We start from the raw sequence: 26,715 nt of genomic DNA, 5'->3' as shown, positions 1-26,715 counted from the left end.
GGGCCCCAGACCATCAAGTCCCCAAGCTCAGTTGGTTTGTGGTGCATAGTCATAAATAAAGACTTAGTGCAAGAAACTTGGCACCAATTTGGCAGTAATTTTCTAAGATTCTAAGATATTAAAGGTCCCATATAGCATAGGGGTAGATGTCCATGTGTAGTTTGATTACAAAGCAGGTCTAGATTCTAAATTAATACTGTGAAAGTATCAAAGCGCTCAGTCCACAGAGAAATGCACACAGTCTGTATTCAGAAACTGAGACTTAAAACCAGCTGTCAGGACTTTTGTAACTTTGTGATGTCACAACAAAGCAGTCACCGCCTTCAGCCAAGCCCCACCCACCTGGACCCACCATTCAAACCTTGCAGGATTTGGTTTCTCTTGAGTGTTTACCTGAAATCTCCTATATTTTTTATTGGATCACTCAGAAAAGAGCCAGCCAATAGGAAATTAAAGGAAAATTAAAATCACTGTTATTATGAGAAATATTTCATATTTGCCCCTAATGGTACCTGGTCATGCTTTGTGTCCAGTTCAGCATCCAGTGCTGAATCTCTGAGTCTCTGAGATTTCTGCCTCCACCTTAGTACAATAGAAGTGCATGGGAGGATTCTTTATGTGGTGCTGCATTGAAAATATGAAATATTCATTAAACACAAATTTTTAAAATCCACGTTACTCTGTGGATCAGCTCTGTGTTTAACTTACAGACTCACAAACCTTTGTGTCTGAACTCTGTGCTCTGCATTGGTGACTGTTCAGTACATTGATTCTGACTCTGGAACATGTTGTTAACCTTGGACATTCACACAAAAAGCCTCTCGAGTAACTACCACCTCCAGAAGCTCTTTGTAGAAATTAAACCGTAGCATTGATGACACAAAGCCACTGCGATAGCTGCACAGTGACATTAGAAATCAACAAACAGCACTTTTTCATCATCGCTGTCAACTTCAATCATGCAAATTTAAAGAGTGATTTACCGAAATTCCACCAGAAAGTCAAGTTTGTTACAAGAGGAGAAACTACAGTGGGCCTCGTTTTTCGTCCAAGTTGTTGTTGTGATGCGAGTGCTCACTCTTACCTGAGTGAGCACAAGCCTATGCATGTCTTTACAATTATTTTCTGCATTTTTTTTGCACTCATCTTTAATATCTGCTCTGTGTTGCACTGGGGTCTGTCCTTGCCATTGCAGTGTAATAAAAGGAGATCGATCCTCGATCCATTGGCTTGTGTTGGTTAATACTCTCGATGGTTGAGTGAATACTGATCCTTTCAAAATCGTGGAGGTGTCAATTCGTGGAATCCCTGACTCTCAGATACGAGAAGAAAACCGAGGAAGATATAGGTCATGATCCAAAAAAGGTGTCAACATATATACCCCTTCTGGTTCGGTAAATTTACATTTACCAAATTTAAATTTACGTTTAGATTTACATTTACGGAACTAAAAATGACACCTGCTGGCACAACTACCTCCCCATGTTATGTAGTGTGTCATGAGTATGATTGTAAGTCAGTATTTAATTTGAAATGGTATGCCTTTCAAAGCTGCCCACCTTTATGTCAGCCCAAAAGACACATCAAAGAGAAGTTAATCTGTGTGGACCATGAGACATGAAAGCAGAGCAAATGAGGTGGCTGGCAGCTTGTAGCATCATGTGGAAAACACAGCCTGTACCGAAAAGGTCAGTAGATTGTTTCTATTACAGATATCAGACTAGCAACACATCCAGTAACCTCAGTGACTTGTTGCAGCCAGGTCAGGAACAGATACTTCAAGTGAGCACTGAGACGAGTTGAGTTTGATTTGCTCCAGACATGTGAATATAAAAGACGGTGGTCTTAATCAGCTTCCTCCCTGGGATTCATTATGCAGCCAGCAGTGAATAATGAGCGTGCCCAGAGCTTTGAAGCTCACTTTAATCATAGCACTGAAGACTATTACTAAGCAACAGGAACTTGCAGATGTCTCAGGAGGACGCATGGTGATGGTAGATGAAGTGATGTTCACCTAAGGAGATAAGATAAAGTCAAAGAGGCACTTGTGGTTAAAGTACTGTGTGTACCAGACTAGCATTGTTTCTGTGTCATTTTTGTATCACTCAGTTTCATGGCCCATTATCATTGTTCACTGGTTTGTAGGGTGAACAAATCCCCCGAAAGCCAGGAACCAGAGAATGAAAAAATCAAACAGACGATCGTCAGTCATGTGCTTAAAGTGGAAAAAAAGTGCTGGTACTCACCAGCAAATATAAATAATCCAAAAAAATGATAGTATACAAAGTCATAAAAAACTTCATAGTATAGGAAGACATAAAAAGTAAAAAGTAAACTTCAAGACTATGACTTTTTTTGACATTTTTATGCCTTACTATACTATGACTTTTTTATGCCTTTGTATACTGTCATTTGTATAGTAAGGTATAAAAATGTTTTTTTTTAAAAAGTCATAGTATAGTAAGGCATAAAAATGTCAAAAGATTTCACAGTATAGTAAGGCATGAAAATGTCAAAAGATTTCATAGTATAGTAAGGCATAAAAACATCACAGTATAGTGAGGCATAGATATGTCAAAAAACGTCATATAGTAAGGCATAAAAACATCACAGTATAGTAAGGCATAAAAACATCACAGTATAATAAGGCATAAAAACATCATAGTATAGTAAGACATAAAAACGTCATAAAATAGTAATGCATGAAAATGTCAAGAAACGTCATAGTATAATAAGGCATAAAACATCATAGTAAAGTAAGGCATAAAAATGTCAAAAAAACATCATAGTATAGCAAGGCATAAAAACATCATAGTATAGTAAGGCATAAAGACGTCATAAAAATGGCAGAATAGTAAGGAATAAAAATGTCAAAAAACGTCATAGTAGAGTAAGGCATAAAACGTCATAGTATAGTAAGGCATAAAAATGTCAAAAAAATTTAATAGTATAGTAAGGCATAAAAACATTATAGTATAGTAAGGCATAAAGACGTCATAAAAACGTCAGCATAGTAAGGAATAAAAATGTCAAAAAACGTCATAGTATAGTACGGCATAAAGCGTCATAGTATAGTAAGGCATAAAAATGTCCAAAAAATTTAATAGTATAATAAGGCATAAAACGTCATAGTATAGTAAGGCATAAAAACATCATAGTATAATAAGGCATAAAAACATCATAGTATAGTAAGGCATAAAAACGTCATAAAAATGTCATAAAAATAGTAAGGCATAAAAATGTCAAAAAACGTAATACTATAGTAAGGCATAAAACGTCATAGTATAGTAAGGCATAAAAAGATCATAGTATAGTAAGGCATAAAAACGTCATAAAAATGTCATAAAATAGTAAGGCATAAAAATGTCAAAAAACGTCATAGTATAGTAAGGCATAAAACGTCATAATATAGTTAGACATAAAACGTCATAGTATAGTAAGGCATAAAAACATCATAGTATAGTAAGGCATAAAAACGTCATAAAAATGTCATAAAATAGCAAGGCATAAAAATGTCAAAAAACGTCATAGTATAGTAAGGCATAAAACGTCATAGTATAGTAAGACATAAAAATGTGAAAAAAATTTTATAGTATAATAAGGCATAAAACGTCATAGTATAGTTAGGCATAAAACGTCGTAGTATAGTAAGGCATAAAAACATCATAGTATAGTAAGGCATAAAAATGTCAAAAAACGTCATAGTATAGTAAGGCATAAAACGTCATAATATAGTTAGACATAAAACGTCATAGTATGATAAGGCATAAAACATCATAGTAAAGTAAGGCATAAAAATGTCAAAAAATGTCATAAAATAGCAAGGCATAAAAATGTCAAAAAACGTCATAGTATAGTAAGGCATAAAACGTCATAGTATAGTAAGACATAAAAATGTGAAAAAAATTTTATAGTATAATAAGGAATAAAACGTCATAGTATAGTTAGGCATAAAACGTCGTAGTATAGTAAGGCATAAAAACATCATAGTATAGTAAGGCATAAAAACGTCATAAAAATGTCATAAAATAGTAAGGCATAAAAATGTCAAAAAACGTCATAGTATAGTAAGGCATAAAACGTCATAGTATAGTTAGGCATAAAACATCATAGTATAGTAAGGCATAAAAACATCATAGTATAGTAAGGCATAAAAACGTCATAAAAATGTCATAAAATAGCAAGGCATAAAAATGTCAAAAAACGTCATAGTATAATAAGGCATAAAACATCATAGTATAGTAAGGCATAAAAACGTCATAAAAATGTCATAAAATAGCAAGGCATAAAAATGTCAAAAAACGTCATAGTATAATAAGGCATAAAACATCATAGTATAGTAAGGCATAAAAATGTCAAAAAAATTTAATAGTATAATAAGGCATAAAACGTCATAGTATAGTAAAGCATAAAGATGCCAAAAAACGTCACAGTATAGTAAGGCATAAAAATGTCAAAAAACGTCATAGTATAGTAAGGCATAAAAACATCATAGTATAGTAAGGCATAAAAATATCATAGTATAGTAAGGCATAAAAATGTCAAAAAAATTTAATAGTATATTAAGGCATAAAACGTCATAGTATAGTAAGGCATAAAAACATCATAGTATAATAAGGCATAAAAACATCATAGTATAGTAAGGCATAAAAATGTCAAAAAACGTCATAGTATAGTAAGGCATAAAACGTCATAGTATAGTTAGGCATAAAACGTCATAGTATAGTAAGGCATAAAAACATCATAGTATAATAAGGCATAAAAACATCATAGTATAGTAAGGCATAAAAATGTCAAAAAACGTCATAGTATAGTAAGGCATAAAACGTCATAGTATAGTTAGGCATAAAACGTCATAGTATAGTAAGGCATAAAAACATCATAGTATAGTAAGGCATAAAAACGTCATAAAAATGTCATAAAATAGCAAGGCATAAACATGTCAAAAAACGTCATAGTATAGTAAGGCATAAAAATGTCAAAAAAATTTAATAGTATAATAAGGCATAAAACGTCATAGTATAGTAACGCACAAAAACATCATAGTATATTAAGTCATAAAAATGCCAAAAAACGTCAGAATAGTAAGGCATAAAAACGTCATAAAAATGTCATAAAAAAGCAAGGCATAAAAATGTCAAAAAACGTCATAGTATAGTAAGGCATAAAAATGTCAAAAAAATGTAATAGTATAATAAGGCATAAAACGTCATAGTATAGTAAGGCATAAAAACATCATAGTATATTAAGTCATAAAAATGCCAAAAAACGTCACAGTATAGTAAGGCATAAAAACATCATAGTATAACAAGGCATAAAACATCATAGTATAGTAAGGCATAAAAATGTCAAAAAACATCATAGTATAGCAAGGCATAAAAACATCATAGTATAGTAAGGCATAAAGACGTCATAAAAACGTCAGAATAGTAAAGCATAAAAATGTCAAAAAACGTCATAGTATAGTAAGGCATAAAACGTCATAGTATAGTAAGGCATAAAAATGTCCAAAAAATGTAATAGTATAATAAGGCATAAAACGTCATAGTATAGTAAGGCATAAAAACATCATAGTATAATAAGGCATAAAAACATCATAGTATTGTAAGGCATAAAAACGTCATAAAAATGTCATAAAATAGTAAGGCATAAAAATGTCAAAAAACGTCATAGTATAGTAAGGCATAAAACGTCATAGTATAGTTAGGCATAAAACGTCATAGTATAGTAAGGCATAAAAACATCATAGTATAGTAAGGCATAAAAACGTCATAAAAATGTCATAAAATAGCAAGGCATAAAAATGTCAAAAAACGTCATAGTATAATAAAGCATAAAACATCATAGTATAGTAAGGCATAAAAACGTCATAAAAAATGTCATAAAATAGCAAGGCATAAAAATGTCAAAAAACGTCATAGTATAGTAAGGCATAAAACGTCATAGTATAGTAAGGCATAAAAACATCATAGTATATTAAGTCATGAAAATGCCAAAAAACGTCACAGTGTAGTAAGGCATAAAAATGTCATTAAACGTCACAGTATAGTAAGGCATAAAAACATCATAGTATAATAAGGCATAAAACATCATAGTATAGTAAGGCATAAAAATGTCAAAAAACATCATAGTATAGCAAGGCATAAAAACATCATAGTATAGTAAGGCATAAAGACGTCATAAAAACGTCAGAATAGTAAGGCATAAAAATGTCAAAAAACATCATAGTATAGTAAGGCATAAAACATCATAGTATAATAAGGCATAAAAACATCATAGTATAGTAAGGCATAAAAATGTCAAAAAACGTCATAGTATAGTAAGGCATAAAAACATCATAGTATAGTAAGGCATAAAGACGTCATAAAAACGTCAGCATAGTAAGGAATAAAAATGTCAAAAAACGTCATAGTATAGTACGGCATAAAACGTTATGTATAGTAAGGCATAAAAACATCATAGTATAATAAGGCATAAAAACATCATAGTATAGTAAGGCATAAAAACGTCATAAAAATGTCATAAAAATAGTAAGGCATAAAAATGTCAAAAAACGTAATACTATAGTAAGGCATAAAACGTCATAGTATAGTAAGGCATAAAAACATCATAGTATAGTAAGGCATAAAAACGTCATAAAAATGTCATAAAATAGCAAGGCATAAAAATGTCAAAAAACGTCATAGTATAATAAAGCATAAAACATCATAGTATAGTAAGGCATAAAAACGTCATAAAAAATGTCATAAAATAGCAAGGCATAAAAATGTCAAAAAACGTCATAGTATAGTAAGGCATAAAACGTCATAGTATAGTAAGGCATAAAAACGTCATAAAAATGTCATAAAATAGCAAGGCATAAAAATGTCAAAAAACGTCATAGTATAATAAAGCATAAAACATCATAGTATAGTAAGGCATAAAAACGTCATAAAAAATGTCATAAAATAGCAAGGCATAAAAATGTCAAAAAACGTCATAGTATAGTAAGGCATAAAACGTCATAGTATAGTAAGGCATAAAAATGTCAAAAAAATTTAATAGTATAATAAGGCATAAAACGTCATAGTATAGTAAGGCATAAAAATGTCATTAAACGTCACAGTATAGTAAGGCATAAAAACATCATAGTATAATAAGGCATAAAACATCATAGTATAGTAAGGCATAAAAATGTCAAAAAACATCATAGTATAGCAAGGCATAAAAACATCATAGTATAGTAAGGCATAAAGACGTCATAAAAACGTCAGAATAGTAAGGCATAAAAATGTCAAAAAACGTCATAGTATAGTAAGGCATAAAACGTCATAGTATAGGAAGGCATAAAAATGTCAAAAAAATGTAATAGTATAATAAGGCATAAAACGTCATAGTATAGTAAGGCATAAAAACATCATAGTATAATAAGGCATAAAAACATCATAGTATAGTAAGGCATAAAAACATCATAAAAATGTCATAAAATAGTAAGGCATAAAAATGTCAAAAAACGTCATAGTATAGTAAGGCATAAAACGTCATAGTATAGTAAGGCATAAAAACATCATAGTATAATAAGGCATAAAAACATCACAGTATAGTAAGGCATAAAAATGTCAAAAAAATTTAATAGTATATTAAGGCATAAAACGTCATAGTATAGTAAGGCATAAAAACATCATAGTATAATAAGGCATAAAAACATCATAGTATAGTAAGGCATAAAAACGTCATAAGAATGTCATAAAATAGTAAGGCATAAAAATGTCAAAAAACGTCATAGTATAGTAAGGCATAAAACGTCATAGTATAGTTAGGCATAAAACGTCATAGTATAGTAAGGCATAAAAACATCATAGTATAGTAAGGCATAAAAACGTCATAAAAATGTCATAAAATAGCAAGGCATAAAAATGTCAAAAAAATTAATAGTATAATAAGGCATAAAACGTCATAGTATAGTAACGCATAAAAACATCATAGTATATTAAGTCATAAAAATGTCATAAAATATTAAGTCATAAAAATGCCAAAAAACGTCACAGTATAGTAAGGCATAAAAACATCATAGTATAACAAGGCATAAAACATCATAGTATAGTAAGGCATAAAAATGTAAAAAAACATCATAGTATAGCAAGGCATAAAAACATCATAGTATAGTAAGGCATAAAGACGTCAGAAAAACATCAGAATAGTAAAGCATAAAAATGTCAAAAAACGTCATAGTATAGTAAGGCATAAAACGTCATAGTATAGTAAGGCATAAAAATGTCCAAAAAATGTAATAGTATAATAAGGCATAAAACGTCATAGTATAGTAAGGCATAAAAACATCATAGTATAATAAGGCATAAAAACATCATAGTATTGTAAGGCATAAAAACGTCATAAAAATGTCATAAAATAGTAAGGCATAAAAATGTCAAAAAACGTCATAGTATAGTAAGGCATAAAACGTCATAGTATAGTTAGGCATAAAACGTCATAGTATAGTAAGGCATAAAAACATCATAGTATAGTAAGGCATAAAAACGTCATAAAAATGTCATAAAATAGCAAGGCATAAAAATGTCAAAAAACGTAATACTATAGTAAGGCATAAAACGTTATGTATAGTAAGGCATAAAAACGTCATAGTATAGTAAGGCATAAAAACATCATAGTATAATAAGGCATAAAAACATCATAGTATAGTAAGGCATAAAAATGTCAAAAAAATTTAATAGTATATTAAGGCATAAAACGTCATAGTATAGTAAGGCATAAAAACATCATAGTATAATAAGGCATAAAAACATCATAGTATAGTAAGGCATAAAAACGTCATAAAAATGTCATAAAATAGTAAGGCATAAAAATGTCAAAAAACGTCATAGTATAGTAAGGCATAAAACGTCATAGTATAGTTAGGCATAAAACGTCATAGTATAGTAAGGCATAAAAACATCATAGTATAGTAAGGCATAAAAACGTCATAAAAATGTCATAAAATAGCAAGGCATAAAAATGTCAAAAAAATTTAATAGTATAATAAGGCATAAAACGTCATAGTATAGTAACGCATAAAAACATCATAGTATATTAAGTCATAAAAATGCCAAAAAACGTCAGAATAGTAAGGCATAAAAACGTCATAAAAATGTCATAAAATATTAAGTCATAAAAATGCCAAAAAACGTCATAAATAAATATGAGTATATACTATACTAATATAAATAAAAACATCATAGTATAACAAGGCATAAAACATCATAGTATAGTAAGGCATAAAAATGTAAAAAAACATCATAGTATATTAAGGCATAAAAACATCATAGTATAGTAAGGCATAAAGACGTCAGAAAAACGTCAGAATAGTAAAGCATAAAAATGTCAAAAAACGTCATAGTATAGTAAGGCATAAAACGTCATAGTATAGTAAGGCATAAAAATGTCCAAAAAATGTAATAGTATAATAAGGCATAAAACGTCATAGTATAGTAAGGCATAAAAACATCATAGTATAATAAGGCATAAAAACATCATAGTATTGTAAGGCATAAAAACATCATAAAAATGTCATAAAATAGTAAGGCATAAAAATGTCAAAAAACGTCATAGTATAGTAAGGCATAAAACGTCATAGTATAGTAAGGCATAAAAACATCATAGTATAATAAGGCATAAAAACATCATAGTATTGTAAGGCATAAAAACGTCATAAAAATGTCATAAAATAGTAAGGCATAAAAATGTCAAAAATCGTCATAGTATAGTAAGGCATAAAACATCATAGTATAGTTAGGCATTAAAAGTCATAAAAATGTCATAAAATAGCAAGGCATAAAAATGTCAAAAAACGTCATAGTATAGTAAGGCATAAAACGTCATAGTATAGTAAGGCATAAAACGTCATAGTATAGTTAGGCATAAAACGTCATAGTATAGTAAGGCATAAAAACATCATAGTATAGTAAGGCATAAAAACGTCATAAAAATGTCATAAAATAGCAACACATAAAAATGTCAAAAAACGTCATAGTATAATAAGGCATAAAAACATCATAGTATAGTAAGGCATAAAAATGTCATAAAAATGTCATAAAATAGTAAGGCATAAAAATGTCAAAAAACGTCATAGTATAGTTAGGCATAAAACATCATAGTATAGTAAGGCATAAAAACATCATAGTATAGTAAGGCATAAAAACGTCATAAAAATGTCATAAAATAGCAAGGCATAAAAATGTCAAAAAACGTCATAGTATAATAAGGCATAAAACATCATAGTAAAGTAAGGCATAAAAACATCATAGTATAGTAAGGCATAAAACGTCATAGTATAGTTAGGCATAAAACGTCATAGTATAGTAAGGCATAAAAACATCATAGTATAGTAAGGCATAAAAACGTCATAAAAATGTCATAAAATAGCAAGGCATAAAAATGTCAAAAAAATTTAATAGTATAATAAGGCATAAAACGTCATAGTATAGTAACGCATAAAAACATCATAGTATATTAAGTCATAAAAATGCCAAAAAACGTCAGAATAGTAAGGCATAAAAGCGTCATAAAAATGTCATAAATATTAAGTCATAAAAATGCCAAAAAACGTCACAGTATAGTAAGGCATAAAAACATCATAGTATAACAAGGCATAAAACATCATAGTATAGTAAGGCATAAAAACGTCAGAATAGTAAAGCATAAAAAACATCATAGTATATTAAGGCATAAAAACATCATAGTATAGTAAGGCATAAAGACGTCAGAAAAACGTCAGAATAGTAAAGCATAAAAATGTCAAAAAACGTCATAGTATAGTAAGGCATAAAACGTCATAGTATAGTAAGGCATAAAAATGTCCAAAAAATGTAATAGTATAATAAGGCATAAAACATCATAGTATAGTAAGGCATAAAAATATCAAAAAACGTCATAGTATAGTTAGGCATAAAACGTCATAGTATAGTAAGGCATAATAACATCATAGTATAGTAAGGCATAAAAACATCATAAAAATGTCATAAAATAGCAAGGCATAAAAATGTCAAAAAACGTCATAGTATAATAAGGCATAAAACATCATAGTAAAGTAAGGCATTAAAAATGTCAAAAAACGTCATAGTATAGTAAAGCATAAAAACGTCAAGAAAACATCATAGTATACTAAGGCATAAAAATGTCAAAAAACGTCAAAGTATAATAAGGCATAAAAACGTCAAAAAATTTCATAGTATAGTAAGGCATAAAAACATCACAGTATAGTAAGGCATAAAAACGTCAAAAAACGTCATAGTATAGTTAGGCATAAAACGTCATAGTATAGTAAGGCATAAAAACATCATAGTATAGTAAGGCATAAAAACGTCATAAAAATGTCATAAAATAGCAAGGCATAAAAATGTCAAAAAACGTCATAGTATAGTAAGGCATAAAACGTCATAGTATAGTAAGGCATAAAACGTCATAGTATAGTTAGGCATAAAACGTCATAGTATAGTAAGGCATAAAAATGTAAAAAAACATCATAGTATAGTAAGGCATAAAAACGTCATAAAAATGTCATAAAATAGCAAGGCATAAAAATGTCAAAAAACGTCATAGTATAATAAGGCATAAAACATCATAGTAAAGTAAGGCATAAAAATGTCAAAAAACGTCATAGTATAGCAAGGCATAAAAACATCATAGTATAGTAAGGCATAAAAATGTCATAAAAATGTCATAAAATAGTAAGGCATAAAAATATCAAAAAACGTCATAGTATAGTTAGGCATAAAACGTCATAGTATAGTAAGGCATAAAAACATCATAGTATAGTAAGGCATAAAAACATCATAAAAATGTCATAAAATAGCAAGGCATAAAAATGTCAAAAAACGTCATAGTATAATAAGGCATAAAACATCATAGTAAAGTAAGGCATAAAAAATGTCAAAAAACGTCATAGTATAGTAAAGCATAAAAACGTCAAGAAAACATCATAGTATACTAAGGCATAAAAATGTCAAAAAACGTCAAAGTACAGTAAGGCATAAAAACGTCAAAAAATTTCATAGTATAGTAAGGCATAAAAAAATCACAGTATAGTAAGGCATAAAAACGTCATAGTATAGTATGACATAAAAACCTCAAAAAAACATCATAGTATAGTAAGGCATAAAAACATCATAGTATAATAAGGCATAAAACATCATAGTGAAGTAACGCATAAAAATGTCAAAAAAACATCATCGTATAGTAAGGCATAAAAACATCATAGTATAGTAAGGCATAAAAACGTCATAAAAATGTCATAAAATAGTAAGGCATAAAAATGTCAAAAAACGTCATAGTATAGTAAGGCATAAAACCTCATAGTATAGTAAGGCATAAAAACATCATAGTATATTAAGTCATAAAAATGCCAAAAAACGTCACAGTATAGTAAGGCATAAAAATGTCATTAAACGTCACAGTATAGTAAGGCATAAAAACATCATAGTATAATAAGGCCTAAAACATCATAGTATAGTAAGGCATAAAAACGTCATAAAAATGTCATAAAATAGCAAGGCACAAAAATTTCAAAAAACGTCATAGTATAATAAAGCATAAAACATCATAGTATAGTAAGGCATAAAAACGTCATAAAAAATGTCATAAAATAGCAAGGCATAAAAATGTCAAAAAACGTCATAGTATAGCAAGGCATAAAAACATCATAGTATAGTAAGGCATAAAACCTCATAGTATAGTAAGGCATAAAAACATCATAGTATATTAAGTCATAAAAATGCCAAAAAACGTCACAGTATAGTAAGGCATAAAAATGTCATTAAACGTCACAGTATAGTAAGGCATAAAAACATCATAGTATAATAAGGCATAAAACATCATATTATAGTAAGGCATAAAAATGTCAAAAAACATCATAGTATAGCAAGGCATAAAAACATCATAGTATAGTAAGGCATAAAGACGTCATAAAAACGTCAGAATAGTAAGGCATAAAAATGTCAAAAAACGTCATAGTATAGTAAGGCATAAAACGTCATAGTATAGTAAGGCATAAAAATGTCAAAAAAATGTAATAGTATAATAAGGCATAAAACGTCATAGTATAGTAAGGCATAAAAACATCATAGTATAGTAAGGCATAAAAACGTCATAAAAATGTCATAAAATAGCAAGGCACAAAAATGTCAAAAAACGTCATAGTATAATAAAGCATAAAACATCATAGTATAGTAAGGCATAAAAACGTCATAAAAAATGTCATAAAATAGCAAGGCATAAAAATGTCAAAAAACGTCATAGTATAGCAAGGCATAAAAACATCATAGTATAGTAAGGCATAAAAATGTCATAAAAATGTCATAAAATAGTAAGGCATAAAAATGTCAAAAAACGTCATAGTATAGTTAGGCATAAAACGTCATAGTATAGTAAGGCATAAAAACATCATAGTATAGTAAGGCATAAAAACATCATAAAAATGTCATAAAATAGCAAGGCATAAAAATGTCAAAAAACGTCATAGTATAATAAGGCATAAAACATCATAGTAAAGTAAGGCATAAAAAATGTCAAAAAACGTCATAGTATAGTAAAGCATAAAAACGTCAAGAAAACATCATAGTATACTAAGGCATAAAAATGTCAAAAAATGTCAAAGTATAGTAAGGCATAAAAACGTCAAAAAATTTCATAGTATAGTAAGGCATAAAAACATCACAGTATAGTAAGGCATAAAAACGTCATAGTATAGTATGACATAAAAACGTCATAAAAATGTCATAAAATAGTAAGGCATAAAAATGTCAAAAAAACATCATAGTATAGTAAGGCATAAAAACATCATAGTATAGTAAGGCATAAAAACGTCATAAAAATGTCATAAAATAGTAAGGCATAAAAATGATAAAAACGTCATAGTATAGTAAGGCATAAAACGTCAGAAAACGTCATAGTATAGTAAGGCATAAAATGTCAGAAAACGTCATAGTATAGTTAGGCATAAAAATGTCAAAAAACATCATAGTATAATAAGGCATAAAACATCATAGTATAGTAAGGCATAAAAATGTCAATAAACATCATAGTATAGTAAGGCATAAAACGTCATAGTATAGTAAGGCATAAAGACGTCATAGAAACGTCAGCATAGTAAGGCATAAAAATGTCAAAAAACGTCATAGTATAGTAAGGCATAAAACGTCATAGTATAGTAAGGCATAAAACGTCATAGTATAGTAAGGCATAAAAACGTCATAGTATAGTAAGGCATAAAAACGTCATAAAAATGTCATAAAATAGTAAGGCATAAAAATGTCAAAAAACGTCATAGTATAGTAAGGCATAAAAATGTTAAAAAACGTCATAGTGTAGTATGGGATAAAAAGTCACAGTATATATCTATTTAATGTTTCCCTAAACATAATAACTTTGAAAATGGAATAAAATGCTACCAATATTTTTGGCATACTAACATTATATGTTGATCACATCCAGAACAGGAAGATTTATGCAAATTATGAAAAATGTTGATTCTGTTTCTGGCATAAGTGACTGTGAATACATGACATTTAAATTAAACTGAGTGGGTAACTGATGCTGGCACAGCACACTGCAACACTGAGAATCTGAAATTTACAGCCCTGTTTATTTTTTTCCTTCATCTCACATTCAGTTGAACCACTTTAAACAGGCCGTGATGCTTCACAAAAAGGAGCAGTTATTTGTATTTCACACCTGTAGAGTTGTCAAATTGATGTTGTTAGGGAACAAGCGCTCTGATTTCTGGGTAACCTTGAGCGTAGCTTCTGAGAATCCTAAATCCTCTGTGCAAGTTTGTGTCCTCGCTTCCTGAAATGTAAATGCCTCAGAATATATTTTTGAGTTTAGAGAGGTACAAGGCATCTTCTTGCTGCCAATAGTGACCGTCATGCTATAGTCAAATTCTCTCGCAAGGGCAGAACTAAAAGATCAAGAAAACGTTAGATTGCTCCACTTGAACAATGGTCTATTAGTTCCTGAATCAATATAAGCAATGTGATTGCTCAGGTTAATGCAGGACTTTAGAAATGCTTTTATACATAATGTTGTTGCTATGCACCGCCAAGGGAGCCGGAGCCACCCTGTGTCTCTTTAATCATTAGTACATGGTGTACAAAGGTGAATTTACAAGGGGCTTTTAGGGGTTTTACATAAACAACATCAGTCATTGGCTGGATAAACATGGATTATATCGACTGTATAAACCACTTCCATGGGTCAGTATTATTTAATTGGGAGAGTGTGTATCATTAATGGTGGATTCTCACTGGGGTCAAATGTGATTAATGTATTCTAACATGTTTTCATTAAGAACAAACATAAAGTACAGTTTTGAGTGACAGGTACTTTATGTTTATATGACAAGCAGAGGCAGTATAACTGCAACGATTAGTCAATTAATTGATTAGCTGATTAGTGGATCAACAGAACAATTCAGAGTTTTTTGACTGATTATTCATTTTGATTTTTTTTTTTTTTTTTTTTTTTCTTTTAAGTGAATCTGGTTCCAGCTATTAAAAGGTGAAGATTTGATGCTTTTCTGTATTTTCTGTCACTGTAAACTGAAATATCTTTAGGATGTGGATTGTTGGTTGGAAAAAAAAGACGTGAAGAAGTTATGTCTGATTCTGAGAAACTGTGATGGAAATTTTTCACTATTTTCTGATTTTTAATACGGTAGACCAAACAATTAATTAACCAATTCAGGAAATAATAATAATAATAATAGCAGCTACAGTTGATGCTGTGAATCACAGTAATGAAGACACACTCTGAAAAAAGTCATTTCTTTCAGTGTTATTATTTATTGTTTATTATTATAACATATATGACATTTTACTTACATAAAGTAATTACATTTTATTTACAAGACAGATGATGATTTTGGTATTCCCTTAAAACCATCATCAGGAGCAGGTAGTGGTGTCAGGAAACAAGAACACCACCGGGTCACAGGCCTAAACTCTCAGTTGTCACTTTATTAGGAACACCTTGCTAAGATTTATGGTGCAGTCGAACTGCATTGCTTTATGTTGAGTGCCCCCCCCCCCCATTCAAATCAATAACTGACACATCTCTCTGTGTAATGCAGTATAGTTCAAGCTGCAACCTTCATGAAGGAGGATTGACTGCAGGACTGTTTGTGTCAGATTCTATTAATATCAGCTACAGTAAGGGTTCCTAATAAACTGCCAACTGGATCTATGTAAGATTAAACATCAGTGCGTGTCAGTACAAACTTGATCTTTGTCCAATTCATCCAAGTTCCCCTTGTAGAGCCAGTGCAAGCAAACACTAATGCCTATTTTGGAATACCACTATTGTCATTTATTGATATTATCTGAAGTGTTTTTTTTAAATCTAAATATCAGCTTAAGTGAGAACTATAATACTTTATCACCACTGAATGCATTATATGTGTTATTTTGGAGACAAAAAAGCGAGGTGTGTGTTATCCATGAGTCTATATTGAGGGGATTAGTGTGGTCAATTTTGCATCAGTATTTTCTATAGGTATGAATCATATTCAGAGAGTAGGAGGCTTCAATCTCTCATTTTAGAATGAAATTCCTCTTTTGACATCTCTCACTTGCCAAACCTGGAGGCCTCGGCGGAAAACAGAAAGCAAAAAAGAAAATCTGGCCTCCGTGAGGAGATGCCTGTTTCCATGGCGATGTGGAGCATGTGCTTGTGTGTATGATGACCTCACGCGTGCACATCCTCCTCAGCCAGCCTCTCTCTCCTCTCCCAGGATGCAGACAGTGTGTCTGCCTCCACACGGCACATGCTGCAGTCACATGTCACAGGATGTGCTCCCTGAAGGAGAACTTTGTGTTCAAAACGTGAGAAAAGTCAGCAGCTCAAATTTTATATTTAGTGAGGGTATTGATCGTCCTGACGACCAATACCTCAGGAGTCCTTTGGTCTTTAAACGGGGCTCCTGCTCCTGGTTGTAGGAGTCCATTTTTAGAAGCTTTACTGCAGAAAGGTCCGGAAGAAAGTCTGAATCCACCAGAGTCGGAGATTGAGAAAGATTGAGTAGAGGCTGTTATATGAGTGTAATGTCAGGGTGTCCACGTAGTGTATGTATCTTTAATGTTGTTACTATTATTGTGGCAGAATCTAAATTTGGAGTTGATATGTAGACAAATGTCAGGCAGAGCATCCCTCTCTGGTCTCCTCACACTGGATCAGCATTAGTCAGGGGGCTGCCGTGATATTTTAGTTGGCTGCTGTCGCCCCCCAGTGTTACAACAGAGAAACTGCACATAGAAGTTCAAGGCAAACTTTCAGTCAAACCTTCAAGTGTTACAGTGCATGAAGCTCTGTGAGTTTCAGCAGGGAGACGAACAGTGACCACAAACTGTGACCACGGTTCCCAAATCATGGCACAATCCCAACATCAAATACATATTAGCTTCTCCTTGAGAAGTAGAAATGATCAAATTCATTCACTTCTTTTCCAAGCCTTCGATAAAACAAACTCAAGGTCCTGTTGGTCACTTATCTGCAGAAGCTGCTACAGAGACATGAGTCGACACTGTCAGACAACAGGCAATAAATAACGCGAGGAACCACATGCGGGAAAGAAATTAGTTTTAATGCATTAAATCAGAGCCTCATTGAGGATGTTCATGTTATCTGGGTTTACAGTGAGACATCCCACAAAGGAATTTACTTTTATAATTTAGAATTATGTTTACATGGATAAATCACAAAAATACAGTATTAACAGCTGATGTAGCAGTCTTTAAAGTATTTATCCAAACATGAAAAGAAGGTTCATCATAGATGAGTTCCCATTTTCACTTCTCTAATCTTCGAAATGTTCAGTCCTCATTGACAGATGTCTTCTTCTGAGACAGCACCAGCTCCTTCACCTGAGGAGTCAGGGCCATCAGCTGTGAGCGGACGCTCCTGGCCTCCTCGTCCTGCTCCTCCGCCTTGTCTGCCTCGCCCTCAGCCTCCTCCTGCTTCCTGCTCTGACTCTGGCTCACCAGCTGCTTCACCACCAGGCTCTGGTAGGCAGACAGCTGCTGCTGCTGCTCCTGCAACAACACACATGGACGCAGGCAAACATTTCAGCAGTTTAACTCGCCAAACAAACGCTCTGTTACACCGACACTGCAGCAGATGGAGATTACCGACAGCTGCTGTGTCTGAAAACTGCATGTAAACAATCAGAAAATGACGTGGTGACGCTGACGCATTTAGACCACACTGAAGCACAAATAAACGTGTCTGTTATCCAGCGGTTCTCAAACTGGGGGGTCCGCCCTCCTGAGGGGATGACCAGAGGAAAAATATGGAGGGAAAATAAGCTGAACGATTATGATGATGATTCATGTGGGGAAAACAAACAAAGCTTTGCTGATGCTGATCGTTCCGACCTTCATTACATGAAAATTAAACACGGATCCTTTTTTATCAGTTGCTTCCCGTCACTGTTAAAAACCGTCGGGTGGAGGGTGAGAACTTTTCTCGGCTTCTGAAGGGGGGCCAGAAAAAATAGAAACCACTGTTATTATGACTGATGTTACAATTAAACATCAGCCGAAACCAACATGAAGCTTCATCTGTTCTTTTTCTCCCTCATGTTTCCATGCTGAGCTGCAGCAGAGGGATATGTCCTGGTCAGTGGATGTAAGTTTGTTGGTGGGAAAAACCTCAGGTAGTCAATCGACGTCTGACGCCCAGGCTAAAGATTTGGCCCCATATGAGCTCCAGCTGAACTTGGACCAATAACCCAGACCACAAGTATTTGGGGACAGTTGTTGTTCTTCAGGCTCTCAGCTTCAGCACATTCAATTTTAAATAAAAACAATGTAAAATAAAAAATATCATTAAAGTGCCAGGTGTCAGCTTTAATTTGAAAATTGAGGATTTTGGTGGGTGTTTATACGTTTGTTTGTCTGTGGACAGATTATTTTTGTCAGCACTTTAGCATCACAACTACTGCAAGATACAGTCCTGAAACTTTACAGGTGTGTAGCTGAGATCAAAATGAAGCACGAGTTTGAAAGTGGGTGTGGAGCAACAGCGCTGGAAGTAGCGGGGTGGGAAGTAAGGGAAGGGGCCACTGGACCTTCACTTCACATCCCTGAGGCGACTCAGCATCAACATCAACATCACATAGTTTTTTAAAGAAACAAGACATATCAATTATGTTATTATAGATTATATGTAGATTATATAGAGATTATCTTATTATTGTAACATTGAGTTTGTCTGTTATTTAAAAATAAATGTCTTTTAAGTGCACTGATTATTTTCATAATGTTAATTTTGAATGTGCAACATTAAATCCAGCATCCTACAACATCATAGTGATATTACAGGTTACACACAGAGTCTTAGTCAGTGAGTGTCAGACGTACTGTTGGTATTTTGCCTGTGAGCGTGCCGATGATCTGAGGCACGCAGCGGCCCGGGGCGTGCAGCATGCAGTGGGTGCTGGCCTGGAACAGCAGCACGCTGGTCAGGTGGAGAACCAGAGCCGGGTCCTCCGTGTCCTTGAGCTGCTCAGCGAGAGCCTGACGGTGCAGGAACAGGGCCTGCCTGCGCACAACACAACACACAAACACAAACACTCACAACTCCGTCGCTGCAAACTGAAAGTCAAAAAAGTCAAAAACCATAACGACGAATAAAAGTTCCCTCTACCTCTCCTTCTTCTTGTCTCCTTTCTTCAGCATGAACCCACACACCTCAGCGCAGGTCTCTATGTTGGTCAGAAAGTCTTCAATGGTCTGTGATGAACACAAGGTGAAGAAGTTACTCTCTATCCCTCGCACTAACGCCGCCGTCTGATGATGCAACCCACAGGAAACACACTCACTTTGCCGTTGAGGCAGTTGTGCAGCTTCATGAGCGGCCCTCTGGTCTCCTCTGAGAGTTTCCCCAAAATCTTCACTCTGACCTGAGGCAACACATCAGAGACATTCACGTTTCCAAACTAACGAGTCCCGCGGTGCATTTCAAACAATGACACACAGTCTTAATTAACTCTAACTCCATCTGAGGCTGATCTCAGGCGCTTTGGGTGATTATCTCTCCCTTCGTTTCTAAACACAGAGGACGTGGGAAAAAGGAAGCACCAGGAGCGTCGCCTGACCTCGTTGGTGATGGAGCTGGCGTTCTCCACAGACATCATCAGGTCCGCAGCCAGGAAGTTCACCAGGATGTTAGTGACGTCGGTGCACAAAGTCTTCAGGATGTGCTTGGCAATGTGGACCTGGGTTTCATCTGCGTGAACACAATATGTCTTGTTAGGTTAACAATCTGTGTGGCGCTCCGGTGGCTGACCTTTTGGCTTAACCGCTACCACAGTGACCCGGGTTTGAGTCCAGCTCGTGGCTCTTTGCTGCACGTCATCCCCTCTCTCTCGCTCCGTCTTTCTCTGTCTCTTTCCCCAACTTTCCTGTCTCTCTCTGTGTCTCTCTCTCACTGGCAGACTGACAGTCGAGACAGACAGGAAATGCAGGGAGAGAGGAAGGGAATGGCAACGCAACAAACACTTAATTTGGGTGCGAAAACAATCCACCTGTTGGAACCTTGCCCAGCCTATCCCAAGATTCATTGCGTGCCGGTAATGAAAATAATATGGTAGCAACCAACGCGGACAGAGAGCCTGAGGATTACACTAAATGTAAGTATTAGGTTTCATTTACTAATGGGACAAATGTTAAAACCAAAGGCCTCAAAGCAGCAGGATCCTTCGCAGACCAGACTCTATCATTTCGGTTCTGACTTCACTCTCTACTTTGTTCTCTTTACATTCTTTACGTTAGAAAGGTGCTGATGGTGGGATTTACCAGAGAAGAACTTGGTGCCTTTCTCAAAGAGTCGGATGTTGTTGTAGAGGTTGGTGATCTCCTCCTGCAGATCCTTCATGCTCTTCTTCCTGTTGGCCCCCGACGGAGAGCTGCTGGAGGACATGAACACCGTCCGCAGCACCTCCTGGTAGGCTTTGGTCAGAGGCCTGCAGAGACATTCAGAGAGTGGACTTACTGTTCTCAGTTTTCACGTCTAACGGAGGAGAAAACGAGCTTCAGACAGAAACCTGCGTGTTACCTGACTAAATGCTCTGCCAGCTCAGAGAGGATTTCTTCGGGGCAGTCACTCACTCTCTCCTCCAAAACAGCTACGATCTCCTCCTGGGCCATGAAGGGGGCTTCAGTCTGTTTGCTACGATCTTGGCAAAGGTGATATACAAGCTAATTAGTCTCACAGGGATACTGCATTTAACTTTGTCTTCCATGATAACAGAAAAAAAAAAAAGCTTAACAACCCAGGGGAGAGATTTCTGGCCAAGCAGCCATTACGCTCTTGTTACAGTAAAACGCCTCAGTGAACAGGCTTAATGTGCACATAGAGACATCATGTCCCCGTGAAGGTAAAACAAGCTTTGTGGGCCCCTCGGCGTACTTTGCTGTGAAGGTCCGGTTTCCTCGTCGCTGTCCTCGTCTCTCCGGCCTTTCTTCTTGGTTTTACGAATCCGGATCTCTCTGGCGTTTCCTCCTCCACCCGCCTTCACGCTCCCGCTGCCCTCTGAGAGAGAGAGAGAGAGAGAGAGAGAGAGAGAGAGAGAGAGAGAGAGAGAGAGAGAGAGAGACTCGATATGTAATCCCAGATTAATGTCATGCAGGTTCTGTCTCTTCAGGATGAGAGAGAGAGTGTGTGTGTGTGTGTGTGTGTGTGTGTGTGTGTGTGGCGTTTTAACTAACCTGTGGCTTTCTTCCTGCGCTCAGCTTCTCTCTTTTCCTTTTTGGAAAGTGCCGAGCTCTCCGTCAGCATGGACGCTTGCTTCAGATCGTCCTCAGTTATCAGAAACACTGGATTGTTCTTCACTTCCTAAGAAAAAAAAACATCACAGAAAAGCTTAGATGCTGTGTTTTTTCAATTATGTACGTTCAAAGATTTTATTTATTTATTTTTTTTATGGAAATGTGCGACAGCTGAAGACCTTCTGAGCTTTCTGCTGCATGGCCTCATCGAATAACGACAGGCAGTTGCTGATGAATTTCTCACTGACGACGACCGTGCCTCCCAGCACTCTGGCAGACGACTGGACGTCAGTGTTCCTCATGGCCTGGTTGATCAACATCCCGACGTCCTCCATCGACAGGCAGCTGGGCAGAATCGGCTACGAATCCGAACGAGAAAGTAGGTGAGAAACTGAAATAATCATTAAAGTAAAAAACAGTTAACTCCAGTGCTGCGCTGAGCACCTGTATGTCGGTCCACGTGGCGGACTTGACGGCTTCCTCCACAGAAGCCTCCACCTGGTCGACCAGAGCCTGACCCACACAGGCCGCTCTCAGGAACAGCAGCTTGTTGGACTTGAAGCGTTTTTTGATGTAGCTGGAAGGGTCGGGGATCCCCAGTCGGACCAACGCATCGAACTCTGCAGGAGGAAGACGGCGTCAATCACACACACACACACACCACTGCAGACACTTGTGCTGCTACTGTGAAGCCTGGTTTACATGTGATGCAAGGGGTTAACAGGACTCACGCCACAGATACTCGTAGCGAAAGGCTGTGATTTATAGTTGAGTGTGTGATCTCGCTAGGTGAAAGAAACACTGCGATGTGTGTATTACACTCATCTGATACCTCAGGAGTAAAATAACAGCAATGTGAGATGCAGCTGTCCCAGGACGTGTGCAATATGCATGTATGGTTGTGTGGCACTAAATGTCTTCTGTATTGCTTTATGTCTCTGTATTGTATATTGTGATTATTGTTTGTTTCCCCAAAGACACATTAAAGTCCATTTTATTCAAAGGAAAATAAATCAGAGCTTTAAATACGCTCCTGGAGAAACCTCCTCCTGCTCTCCGCTGACATTATTTTCTGTTTGTTATTGTATTGTTTGTTATTTAAATTGTATCTGTTCATGAATTGTTTTTATTATCTTTTTTTTATGAACATTAATATAATAATATAAAATAATAATATAATAAAATAAAACCTACCTAAATATCCGTTCTGCTGGAGGAAAGAGTCCACCCAGGTGTTCTGTGTTTTGGAGTAGATATCGGGGATGTACACAGCTTTGTCCTGTCGCCCTCCGACCACGCTTCCTTTCAGCCGTCCGGTATTCACCAACTCCTCCAGCACAGCTGGCGACGACAAAACCAAATCTGATTATAAAAAAACCACACTGTGGAACAGCCAGTCAAATGAAACAACGATCAAACATCAGGGAAGTCTCTCCTCACAGTACAGGAGATGTTCTTGAAATCCAAACGCTCCAATCATGCTGCTGACGGGTGTCGGTCTGCAGAGCAAAAATAAACAAACAAAACAAAAACAGGATCTTATTTAATATAAAACACAAAACTAAACAATTAGGAAAGACAGTGGATCTCGTGCACAAACATATTTATATGTTCAGATGCACAAACCTGCTGCAAATCACTTGTTTCAACTTGATGGATACGACTTACTCACGAGTAACTGCACATTTGAAAGATTCGGTCATGAACAGAATTGACATCCCAACATTTTTATTTAAGGCGGCTTCACTTTCATCCTGTGTTTTTATTTCAAACTGTTCCATGTCTGTCTTAGACCATGAGATAGCGTTTTCCGTTGCATATTATTATACAGCACTTTGGTCAACTCTGGTTGTTTTAAATGTGCTTTATAAATAAACTTAATTAATTAAATTAATTCAGATTAAGACATTTTGAGCGTTCTTCCCTCGTGAAGAAAGGCAGACTCTCTGTATGGAGCTCGTATGACGGGCTTCGACCACTTGTTAACTTTGTTTATATTAAAAATTGGCGACTGAGACAAGTTGACTTATATCACTTAAACATTCCACTAATTTGTTTATATGTGGTTCTTGAATGAGTGCAGTTGTATGAAATATAATGACAACATTTACCTTGTGATGGCGCTGAAAAGCCCTCGTATTCTGGCTTTGTGTCGAGCAACGAAAGCTGGGGTGAATATGACTCCCCTGTTGTACTGGTCCATCTCTCCTTGGATAAGCTTCCCGAGACGCTTCGACAGCTCCTGAGTTACATTAGAAAGCACATGTCAGATATAGAAAATGTTAATAAACACATGCAGGTAAGGACTGGCTGCAGTGTGTCTCACCTCAGTTAAGAAATCTCCTGGGAGGTCGTAGCTCTTGCACAGTTCTGCAATACTGATCAGACCAGCCTCCTGCAGTTTGTCATTCACCTCCTCAGCTAAACGGTCCAGGTACGTGCTGCAGACACACAAGGTATTCCCACCTCAGTTTATATTCAGCTGGACAGTTTCCTAGCAAAGGGCTAACCCTTTCAGACAAGACGTTTCCCTCCTCATTAGAAGTTTTGAGTGTCTTTCTGCTCTTCTATCATGCAGGAAATAAGGCTGTAATTATTTCTTTCTACGTCAACTCGTGTCTTCAGTCGACTGTCGTGCTTGTCCATGACAGTGGACGTCTTTGTAAAATGTCAAAAAATTGACTTTTCATCCTCTTGGAAGACAGCATAAGAGTTCTGTTCAATTTAAGTTGATTTATGGTTCTGATATTCTCCAAGCAGTCTATGATGAAACCCACAGAGAACATGTATTGATCATGTTGTCATGTCAAACATCTCAGCCGACACATAATGTAACACACACGTGGGCTCAGAGGTTCATCTGGAGGCATCTCCGGTGTAGTATGTTAATAGCTGATGACAATTACTGATCACCTCTTCAGCTGTATACAGATGAATTACTTAAATATTAACTTTAAAATATATTGGCGCCTCAACTATGAACTACAATGACTATTTGTTGTTATAAAATATGTATATTTTCTGACTGAAATTACTGCATTAAAGTCTCAAACCATGAGTTTATTATGTTTATGCCTTTTCATGTCACAAGAGATCTGACAGCCACTAAGCTGGACATTAAATTTTCCTAATGAATTCAGTTTATTGTGTGAGGTGAGGTTTGCATGTGTATAAACTAAATATGAATATCTAAAGGGTGAAACAACTTCGGTGCATCTACACATCTGTGTATCTGTGCATTTTAAGTCTTTGGTTAACTTTATTCTTTAATAGATACTTCTAGTGATTTTTTGTTAATTAATTGAACAAACAGACCTTATGTCTCTTAATAGCAAGATCATTATCAGTGTCATTACACAGATTATATTGGGGCAGCCCGAACCCAACATTTGCATGGTAAAAGTGTCATACTCACTCATCAATAAGTTGTCCCAGTACAAGTTGAACCCCCTTATCAGACTTCGCAATGTCACCTGCTCTATTTTCAACATGGACCCAGTCCACATTGATAATCTGTAAAGAAAAGGATCATAACAACATTTATAAAAAGGTGTTTAATTGATAATGGACTATTGATAACATGAAGTCTGGGTCACAGTTTGCTATTGACATATGGTGCGGGACAAAGCAGTGTTTTAAACTTGATAATACACACCTGCTGGAGGTCCACGATGTTGATTCGCCCTGTGAAATAAAATGACAGGATTGATTCACTGCTTCATAGCTGTCCATCCTCCAGGTGACACTATTCATCATCGTTCATGGTGAGTATGACCCAGACTGACAACAGTGACTAGTTTTTAAAACAGCAGGTATATTGCAGGTCGTGTTTGACTGTGACACTGACCTCCATGGACGTAGAGTTCATCTCGGATCTCCCTGCTGATCTGTGCCGGGGTGATATACTCCTTCCCATCGAGTGTGTGCACCACATCCAGCTTCTTCTCCTGAACCAGTTTTGCAATGATTTCAATACAGTTCCTCTCCGACAGCCTGTGGAGAGGTTCACAGTTTTAAGTTTCATGTGGGGATGTTGACCTGCCAGTTACAGACATATGTTGTGTTTTTTTTTTTTTTTTCTTGTTGTCATTAACCACAGCTGTTGACAGAAAGGAGACAATTCACAACTGAAGGAGTAGGTGTTACTTTTAAAAGAACTGTTTAATGTTAGCCAACATTAGCTTCGCTGCTAGCAGCTGCATGTAGCGTCGGGTTGCACCCACCGTTGCACTGTGTCAGCAAACTGTGCTCTCTGGAAGTCCGCGGCAAGCCGACGAATTTCCTCCCAGTCAGCTGCCATTATCAAAAGTTTAGTAAAAACAAGTCAGCTGTCAACGCTTTCGATAACTATTCACTGTGGAGAAGTGTTAGCTAGCGCTAGCTGACTGGCAAGACCGCAGCTCTCTACTTAGCCACACGTCAACATACAGTGACGTAGGACGGTGAGTCACAAGTATCAAATCTCCTCCTCCCACCGTTTTCGCGCACTGACTTAATCAGACCGGAAACTGCACTATCTATAAATAAAGAAATACATATATCAGTGAGGACAAAGGACTGCACACTGAAGAATAAGAGAATAAATAGTAGGTAGGGGCAATTAATAAAACCTAGCCTATAAGTGTGATGAAAGATTTTTTTTTAAACCTGACTGAAGAAGGCAGGAAGTGTAAGTGTTGAACCAATCAGAGCTAAGAACCAAAATAAATAAATAAATACATATGAAAAAAATGTTTAGCTATGATTCTTAAATTGATATTATTATTTTGCAGCTGGAAATGTTTCCCATACAGAAATGTAATATATAACATAGCCTATTTGTCCCTATATCAAGGGTGATATCACCTATAAGGGGAAATATTATTATCACATATTACATCCTCTGGATAGAATTTATAACATATATGAAATACCCATAGTA

At 35.1% G+C, this 26,715-nt stretch overlaps 1 protein-coding gene across 1 annotated transcript; it reads right to left on the bottom strand.

Moving 5' to 3' along the window:
• Positions 1–17,587: 17,587 nt before the first annotated feature.
• Positions 17,588–26,212, bottom strand: ufl1 (UFM1-specific ligase 1). The gene is made up of 19 exons (XM_056363486.1): positions 26,018–26,212; positions 25,642–25,787; positions 25,450–25,478; positions 25,210–25,307; positions 24,121–24,235; positions 23,906–24,036; positions 23,235–23,293; positions 22,989–23,135; positions 22,239–22,414; positions 21,974–22,153; positions 21,735–21,861; positions 21,436–21,558; positions 21,082–21,202; positions 20,823–20,989; positions 20,123–20,253; positions 19,847–19,927; positions 19,672–19,757; positions 19,386–19,566; positions 17,588–18,056 (listed from the first exon to the last, which is right to left on the bottom strand). The coding sequence occupies exons 1-19, from the start codon at positions 26,092–26,094 to the stop codon at positions 17,838–17,840; spliced, it is 2,394 nt and encodes a 797-aa protein (XP_056219461.1). The 5' UTR covers positions 26,095–26,212; the 3' UTR covers positions 17,588–17,837.
• Between the last annotated feature and the right edge of the window lie 503 nt (positions 26,213–26,715).

The sequence above is a fragment of the Seriola aureovittata genome, chromosome 19 (assembly GCF_021018895.1).
Source record: "Seriola aureovittata isolate HTS-2021-v1 ecotype China chromosome 19, ASM2101889v1, whole genome shotgun sequence".
In the NCBI taxonomy this organism is placed as follows: Eukaryota; Metazoa; Chordata; class Actinopteri; order Carangiformes; family Carangidae; genus Seriola; species Seriola aureovittata.
Note: the sequence above shows the minus strand (reverse complement) of the source record. Positions and strands in the feature narration are given on the sequence as shown.